The sequence below is a fragment of the Octopus bimaculoides genome, chromosome 11 (genome assembly GCF_001194135.2).
Source record: "Octopus bimaculoides isolate UCB-OBI-ISO-001 chromosome 11, ASM119413v2, whole genome shotgun sequence".
Taxonomy (NCBI): Eukaryota; Metazoa; Mollusca; class Cephalopoda; order Octopoda; family Octopodidae; genus Octopus; species Octopus bimaculoides.
This window is the reverse complement of record NC_068991.1, coordinates 33742445-33752367: the sequence shown is the minus strand read 5'-3', so window position 1 is coordinate 33752367 and position 9923 is coordinate 33742445. Positions and strand designations below refer to the sequence as shown.

General features: G+C 32.0%; 1 protein-coding gene across 1 annotated transcript in view; it reads left to right on the top strand.

Moving 5' to 3' along the window:
• Positions 1 to 7108, top strand: part of LOC106878019 (actin-related protein 2) — a 29955-nt gene extending 22847 nt beyond the window's left edge. The window contains exons 7-8 of the mRNA XM_052971681.1: positions 3869 to 4147; positions 5498 to 7108. Coding sequence (XP_052827641.1) covers positions 3869 to 4147; positions 5498 to 5668 — 450 coding nt within the window. The 3' untranslated portion in view covers positions 5669 to 7108. The remainder of the gene's footprint in view (positions 1 to 3868; positions 4148 to 5497) is intronic.
• Positions 7109 to 9923: the final 2815 nt, after the last annotated feature.

Here is a 9923-nt window from a genome sequence, read left to right as displayed (position 1 = left end):
TCAAACAAAAGAATTTCATTCTCAATTCTGTCAAGATCTGAAAATCTTTGAGAAAAATGCTTATTTAAGTCCCAAATAATTTTTTTCTGAAACTCGAGGTTAACATGTGCCACATTTTCTGTACAAAACTCTTGAAAACACTGAAAATTATAGTTTTCTCCGAAAAACTGTAATAATTCTGTAGAGATCACAGACAAGGTTATTCTTTCCTTGCAGTTTTAAATTCAATTCATTCATATGAGAAGTAACGTCAACTAGAAATGACAACTTTGATAACCATGAAGGATCTGACAGCTGTGGATCAGCTCTATTCTTTTCTGTGAGAAAAAGATCTGTTTCTCTTTGGAGCTTATAAAAACGAAACAGGACTTTACCGCAACTGAGCCATCTCACTTCAGTGTAGTAAGGCAAGTCACAGAAATTAGAATCCATTTCTTCAAGGAAAGTCTGGAACTGTCAGTGATTAAGCCCATGATTCCGAATAAAGTTCACCACAGTTGTAACCTATTTTAATACGCAAGAAATATCTAAGTGTTTTCCATAGGGTGCTTGCTGATGTATAATGCAGTGTATAAACAGAGCTTTCAGAAGTTGAAGCTCCTCCAACTTGGTCTCGATCTGCCCTACCAAACCCTTCCTCACTCCTGCCATGTTTTTTCCTCCATCGACTGTAACACACTGAAGCTGATTCCACTGAAGGTTATAGTTTTGCAAAGTTTTCTATACTTCTATGAAAATATCTTCTGCAGTTGTTGTTCCATGTATACTGTAAACGGATGCCATTTCTTCTATAATCTCAAAGTTGCAATTAACACCACAAATGAACACAAGAAGTTGTGACGTACTAGTGAGATCAGTAGACTCATCCATTGCTAGAGAATACCACAAAAATTTCTTTGCTTTCTCATGTATCTGTAACTGTATTCTCTCCAATTTCTGCCATTCTCCACACAACTGAACTTACTGAAAGGCTGATACAGCCAAACATGTTAGCTTTTTCAGGACACAATTCATTTGTTGCTTCCATCATGCACTCTTTTATAAGGTTTCCGTCAGTAAATGGTTTTCCTCGCTCTGCCAACTTATTCACTATTTTGTAACTTACACAAGTGATAGATTCATTTTCAAAAACTTTTTCATAAAGAAATTCATTTGAGATTCCAAACTGTGTTTCATAGATTCAAATTTCTCAGACCGCAACTTTCCAGAATATTTAGAATGTGTTGAGAGATGTTTTGCTTCGTAATGACGACGAATATTGTACTCTTTCATAACAGCAACACTTTTGTTGCATATCAGGCAACTAGCTTTCTGGTCGTTTGTTTCTCCAAAGAAGTACTTTTCTTTATTGAAAATGTGACATTCATCATCAACCTTTCTCTTCTTAGTAGCCATAGCGATGGATGAAGAAAAAACAAAAGCAGTCTTAGGCCTCGGCATCAGATATTCTTGTTTTAATTGTAATCCCTAGTAACTGACTAGCTTGAGGTACACATGATGTACTCTAGTAATTATTATGGTGTGTGAAATACATAACGCATGACTCAGTATACATATGACATGCATACTCCAAGAAGTGTAAGAAGCAGTATAAAAGCATGTTTACTTTTTTCAGCATACGATGGCAGGCCAGACAAAATGACATCACGCCGGCCTGTGGGCCATAGTTTGGTGACCCATGCTTTTCGCAATGCAGCTTAAATCTAATATAGTTCACTCCATAATGAGACTTAGAGATAAGCACTTGAACTTAAATAACAAATACTCAGGAATCTTTAAGAATAAAATTAGAGTAGGCCATAGCCTTACTAGTAACCTAGCTACCATCATAGCTAGACGCTTTCTACAAAGCTAGAAAAAATACTAGCATAAAACATAACAGCCAACAAGCAAATGGAATTAATCTAGTCCCTAATAGCCAACCCGCAAACAACACGGACCTGATAAATAATTACCCCCCCTCAACATAACATAACATAAGCACAGATAAACCAAATAATTTATGTGGCTGCAGAGACAGAACTAAGTGTCAATTCTCCAATAGGTATAAAACAAAAAAACGTAATATACCGATGTGATGTACTCACAACTAACCATACGAAATCGTATATAAGAGCTATGAAAAATGAAATGATACTTAGATACAATTCCCACCAATCTACATTTAGAAATAGAAGTAAAGCAAACTCTACAAGACTTAGTAGCTACATTTGGGAACTAAAAGACAAAAAAAAAATCAACTATAGTTTAGAATGGCATATCCTAGAAAAAAATTCGTCTTGTACCATTAACAGTAAAACACTGTCAGCCTCTGTAACAGAAAAACTACTGATATTAATGGCCAAATCATCTCTACTCAATAAGAAATATGAAAATAAAATTTTTGTCTGCATAAAGGCAGATTTGTATTCTCTAAGTTTTGTTAAACCCACTCATTCCTATAAATACCACTATCTCCTAGCTTAAATGTTATTTGCAGACCTAATTATCAGCCTATTACCTTCCCTAACCTAACTAGCTTACACATATCCAACCAACAATATAAATAAATAAACATATACATATCTTATACTAGCCTACCCCAACCCACATTATCAATAAATAACTAATATACCTAAGCTACTTTCTACGCTAGCCTACCTTATCCCTATAATTCTTTCCTGTCGAGAACTACCAACTCTTTTACACATTAATTTCCTCCTTTATCTTTTTCTTTACCTTTCCATTGCACTCCTCAGGCATAAATATTCTGTAACTTTGTATTTACACGCTTAATCACACTTATGCTAGATATAAACTTTACCCTCATTTTCGGCTTCCTCCAAATATACGAACTACCCACAACCTATAAGTTAGTGACACTTAGCTCCTATTAACCACACTGGATATCCATAATTAGGGATAACTACCTCAGATTACACCACCGGTCAACTAGCTATAATAATTATCTACAAGACTTTGAATTCAACCATCCTCTATTCTTCAACTACCTCATAATGAATTTAATGAACACAACTAAGATGTAAGACTTTCGAATCATTGAAATTTTTCTTTTCTGATTTCTCCCTTTATCTTTCGCTCTATTCTCCTCTTTGTCTATCTCCGCCTTCTTCGTTCTGATGATGTCTACCATTTGCAATGAGGTAAACACCTATTTACCTCAACTTTGATACATAGAAACGGCTGTAAACTCACTCTTACCCTCACCTTGCTTAATTAATTAAATAATGACACACTTCTATTTGTTGTTTTTCCTCCATTTTCTTATCATCTAATATATATATATATATATATATGCATGCACACACACACACACACATATCTTGAACAATTTATTTTCAACATGGAAGCAACTCAAAATACTTCAAAAGAGCCAGCACAAACTATGCTGTGTTGCAGATTCATCTAACCATTGTCTCCTTGGAAATACGAAAGTGAAACATGATGATTAGATTAATCATTAATCTTTTTTAATCCTGTTTATCTCTAATTAATTTGATTATAATGCAACATTTCAAAATATTTGTCACTTGGTCCTTATATTCATTGTTCACTTAATCATTTCGATTTTTGACTTGGATATTACCAAATTCAGTGCCTAGACTCCATTAAGTTATTAAATTTTAATGTAATAACTTATTTTAATGTTAGATTAATACTGAAAGTTTGTATCCAAATTCTTTTCTATGAAAATGAAAGTAATGGTTGAACAATTACAACAATGGTTATAACTTTGTAACTGATGGAGCTGTATAACACTTTTTTGATGATATGGTGATTGTCTTCATCTTTTTTTTTTTTTACTTACACAGTGTGATATAAATAAGAATAAAAACCTAATGTATTATAAAATGGTTTTATTATATAGCTTCCTGATGGTCGAGTTATAAAAGTTGGTGGTGAAAGATTTGAAGCTCCTGAAGCATTGTTCCAGCCCCATCTAATCAACATTGAAGGTGTTGGTGTTGCTGAATTACTCTTCAATACTATACAGGCAGCAGACATTGATACACGCACTGAATTCTATAAACATATTGTGCTGTCTGGTGGCTCAACTATGTATCCTGGCCTTCCTAGTCGTTTAGAAAGAGAACTCAAACAACTTTATCTTGAACGAGTGCTTAAAGGAAATTCATCAAAACTTTCAGTAAGTTTTTTTTGTTGATCTGGTTTAATGTTAAAATACCACCCTACAATAACTAGACTTATGACTTTGCTACACACTTCTATCTATAAATATGCCAAACAATATTCTTTTAATGCATATGTTTGATGTACATTAAAATGAAAATATGTCCTGCATTATTAAATTTAGTTGACTGTAACCTTGTTCAAAAAATGTAACAATCTTAAAAAGTATTAAAAATGTAATCTCTTTCTATTAACTACCATTGTTCTTTCATACTTTAATTTTTATCTTTTAATTTTCTCTTTTGCTAATTGATTTTTCTCTTTACATATATATCTACATAGGTGTATTGATTTTAACTATATATAATAGTTATTTTTTAATATTTTGTTGAATTTGCAATTTGGCAAGTGTTATTGAGCCTAATTTTATCGTTTTGAAACTATTTTGTTTGATTAAAAGAAGCAAAATGGTTGTGGAATTATGGTTTGAGATTACTGACCATGTCCAAAATCCTTATAGCATTGTGTTGTACCTAACAATGGATTCTATTCTCAATGGACTCTTGCCTAACAATGGATTCTATTCTCATTCCATGAATGAATGGTTTGTGTTAAAGACATATGGCAATAAAACCAAAATATCTGAATTTACAAAGGTATCCTGGACTATGATTGATTCTTGTAATTAAATTGGAAGAGATGAGTTTTGATCTAATTTGACTTAACCTTCTTAGTCATTTAGAGACCACATTCTAAAATCTGCAACTAAATGCATTTTCTAAACCATCCAAACTAAGATTTTAAAAATTAAGGTGCTAGTTTAACTCAAATGTCATGATTCATGCCCTGTCACCTTACTGATTTACTCTGAATCATATTTGCATTAACACCTTAAAGTCGTAATGATGGTCAAGATAGATGAATACAAAACTAAAAATGTTAATGTCCTTCTTCTGAGATAAAATCCTATTAGGCTTGACTATCTTACATTTTATTTGTAGACAACAAAATAAAAATACAAGTAATGTAGTATTCATTTCTATTTGTTTTATTTTCCTCTAAAATCAAATTGGTTTAATGCATAGTTAAAAGTAGCCATTAGTAAATATATCCTGCTTTAAAGCATTTATTCTGATGATTTAGTAGAAGCAACATTGACTGATAGCATTTATATTTAATTAAAATGAAAAAAATCTTTAATTAACATGCAGATGGGAACTAACATAAATGATTGCTTTTAAACTTCCTTTTCAATCTTCAAAATTTGTAATAGGATTTAATATTTATTTTGAAAATATCTGTTTTGATTTTATCTGTTTCATTTGAATCCTTATTGAAAAATATTCTAATGTATTTTAATTTTCAGAAATTTAAAATTCGAATAGAAGACCCACCTCGCAGAAAGCATATGGTATTTTTAGGTGGTGCTGTCCTAGCAGATATTATGAAAGATAAAGATTCTTTTTGGATGACTAAAGAAGAATACATGGAAAAAGGCCTAAGGGTTCTTGAAAAACTTGGTATCAATTCCAAATAGTTTAAAATTATTTCTAGGTACACAATACACATATACTGAGAATATTATGCATGCGTGCACACACACACACTGACTTACATTGTAATCTTTTGAAGTATTTGATAATGCATAGTGTTGTGTACCTGTAATATAAATGAAAAAGATGCACATGATTATGAACTACAATGTCAACTAAAGTTGTTGGTCAGTCTAGTCTTCCACTGCCATTTAATTTATCAGTATCCTTTTCGGCTCTACTGATTTTAATCTATCTCTTGTGGGATTAGATTTTTTTTTTTTTTTTTGGAGCTTTATTCTTAACTAACTTAATCAGATATTTTATTTTTACCTGGTAAAGTTAACTATATATTGTAATATCCAATTCTTAATTGAGAATTTCTAGCTTAAATTTTTTTTTATTGAAAAATTTTAAAAAAAGCCTTGCCTTTAATTTTCACAGCAAGACCCTACTTATCTCAAAACAGCTTTTTGCCTGAGTATCTAACAATGGCAGGAAAGTATTTCTGAAAAGTTATTACCCAACAATATTTGTGTGAGTCATGTCATATGTTGTATAAATTTATCCCTTGTAATGCATGATTATCAGATTATTTTGATTTTAATATGCCATTATACTGATTGTATATCATACAAGTGATATAGTGTATTGAGAAAGAATACTTTAGACATGGATAGTATCATGATGTTGGCATACCATATGAGTGTTACGATGAGAAAATTAGCTGTAGTCTTTGAAGGAAGTAAAATGAATGCTTCACAGCTATATATAGCTATATATAAAGGGTATAGCATTAATTGTTTGCAAATTATGTTATGTGGATTGCATCATAAAAACTGTATAATACTGTTCATATAGTATAAGGATTACTATATACTATACACTCACTATATAATAAAGATTATGGTAGAATAATTCTATGGACTATACTGCATATTAGTTTAATGAACTTTTACTATATGCTGGATATAAGGATGCTTGTTTAATTGAAAGCCATTTTTTTAAATCAAGGCTTTTCGTTTTCATATTTTTTATATTAAAAGTTAATCTACGTAAAAAGAATGTTCTCAAATGTTATATAAAAGTTTAATGTTGACAGATTTTTTAATAATTGGTATCAAAATAATGTGATTGTATATCTGCTGGCTGATATTCTGACAGCCAGCATTTATCTTTGAGATCGCTTCAACTACACGTATTTTCAAAGCTTTTTATTTTCTTCTGTTTAATCTATTCAAATATAATTGCCACCAAGTTTACGTACAACTAAACAATATGAGTACATATTAAAGACTGTCATTATCAACAAAACAGTCTAAGTTGTGACATATTGGATGACTAATTAATTCAGCTAACGAAAGGTCTTTTATATTTTAAGCAATTTGTATTGTACTTTAAATGCCTTGTTATTGGAAGACATTAAAACATATTTGTAGAATTTCTTTTACAAGTTATTGAGTTCATTTTTACAAATATTTTACATAACTCCAAGCATGCACAAGTAAGTAAACAAATAAAAGATAGTAGTTCGAGTTGCATTTAATAATATGCTTGCTCAGCTCCATATTACTCAGTTTTGCAGATGCTGACATGTGTTTACATTTAAGATGTATATCTGCACAAAAAAAACTTTGAGTAATGTTGTCCTGAATCTTGTTTATATATACAGGCATATTTCAGCTTAAGTCGTTCTCGATTGTATGTCAGTTTTCAAAAATAATATCTGGAAAAATAAAAATCAAGTCAAGTCATTTTACTCGACATTACGTCTCTCCGCCACAAATATTGGAATTGTAAAATCACTTGAAAACCGTTAAAAGCACATAAAATCATGTTACTGTATAAAATATGTACAGTAAATGTTAAGATACACACCGTAAAGTAATGTAGCTTAGTGAACGAAAAAGGGAATCGGCTGTCTTGTCTTTATAGGTCTTTCAGAACTTATATTGCACCGTAGTTCCAATATCTACCATTAGATGTCATTGCCACTCATGATTCCTGCGATTGTTTTGAATTCAGATTTGTTTGCATCTGTTTATCAGCTACTTTCGCATTCATTTGTGACTTTATTTTTTGCCCCGATGGCTCCTAAGAAAATTCATAGTGAAAGTGCTAAGCATTCATAATCTCAGTTTATGAATACATTTTGGCAGTGTTTACCGTACATCATGGATGCTTTATTTATGAATGCAGTTTGCAATAAGACATGGTAAAATAGAAGCCTTTTTTAAGCGTAAAAAACAAATTCAGCAATTATTATTATTTTGGAATAGTAAAAAAAACTAAAGATAAACTGGTCGTGATAAAATGCTGTGAAAAAGTGGTAGCAATTGCTCGATCTTTTGGGATGAGTTGGACAACTGTATCAATGATAGTACATAATAAGGACAAGATTTTAGCACATATCAAATCTGAAGCCCCAGGGATGAAGAACACTGTCATCAATAAGAAAAGAGGCAAAATCTTTGAAGAAATGGAAAGTCTTCTTTCTCTTTGGATTGTTAGGTTGAATTGTCAGCATGCTACTATTAGTCAAGAAATCATTCAAGAGAAAGCATTGTTTTTGTTTGAGGACCTGAAGAAAAAAATATCTAAATAAGAAGTCAAAGAGAGTTCGTGAGATTTAAGGAGCGAAGAAGTTATCACTCCATTAAGAAGCAAGGTGAAAGTGTATCAGCTGACGAACAAGCAGTAGTGGAATTTCCTAATGCATTAAAGAAAATCATTGAAGAAAACAGGTTTCTTCCCAAACAGATTTTTAATGTAGTTGAAACTGGATTGTATTGGAAAAAAATTGCCAGACCATTCATTCATTTCCAAGGAGGAGAAAACAGTTCCAGGTTACAAGGTCTCAAAAGAATGTGTGACTGTTATGTTGGGAGATAATTGTGCAAGAGATTTTAAGTTAAAGCCATTGCTTGTATATCATGCACACAATGCCTGTGCCCTGAAGAACATACCCAAGGCATCTCTTCCTGTTATATGGATGGCTAATTCAAAAGCATGGGTTACTGTTGTTATTTTTCAAGATTGGTTCTTCAGTCATTTTATCCCAGTAGCAGAGAAGTACTGTAAGGAGAGGGGGATTCCTTTTAAGGTTTTACTTATCTTAGATAATGCTCCTGGCTACCTGCACAACACCATAGATTTTGACCCTAACGTTACCATCGTATACCTCCCTCTGAACACCATGTCTCTTCTGTAGCCAATGGATCAGGGAATAATTGATATCTTCAAGTGTTATTTCGTGACTTTTGGAAGAGATATGGAATGATGTACAGAGCATGGCTATGAATGGTGTATGGAAGAAGTTATGCCCGCAATTCCTGAATGATTCTAAGGAGTTTGATAATATTGCAATCAACAAAACGTTGGTGGCCATGAGCAAAGAACTGGAAATGGATTTGGAGGAGAAAGATTTCACACATTTATTTGAAAGACAAGTAGCCTCTGACTAATGAGGATTTGATAGAGCTTCATGAGCAGCAAAATAAAGATATAAGAAAATGCAGCAAGCATTTGCATATATCAAAAATTATCTTTCTATGTTCGAGGATACGGATCCAAATGCTCAACGCTTTTCCAAAATTATGGGGGCTTGTCACGAAGTTTTTGCGCCTTATAATATAATCCTTGAGGAAAAGAAGACAGGTTAAGGAACTCTCAATCGTTTTTTTAAGCGCATCAAACAGCAAGAACATCCAGAATCAGCTGTTGATGCTGACAAACCACAGCCATCTACATCCGCAATGTAAACCACAAAATTGTATGTACATATTGGTTATTTAAAAATAATTTAGTTTTTTTTACTATTCCAAAATAATAACAATTGCTGAATTTGTTTTTTACGCTTAAAAAAGGCTTTTATTTTACCATGTCTTATTGCAAACCACATTCATAAATAAAGCACCCATGATGTACGGTAGACACTGCCAAAATGTATTTATAAATTTAGATTACTTGTTTTTTTACTGTACTGTATTAAAACAAAGAAATTATTTGTTTGTAAGCTTAAAATAGGTTTTTATTAATGATATATTATTGAAAATGCATTCATAAATAAAGTACAGAACTGGAAATGGTTATTATCGGTTTAACCTAGAGACAAGTAAATTCAGCCTAGCCTAGAGACAAGCTAATTCAACTTGTCTCCTGGAACCAATTAATGAGGGGGTAAGGTATGCTTGTATATATATATCTATATATATGTATCATCATCATCGTTTAACGTCCGCTTTCCATGCTGGTATGGAT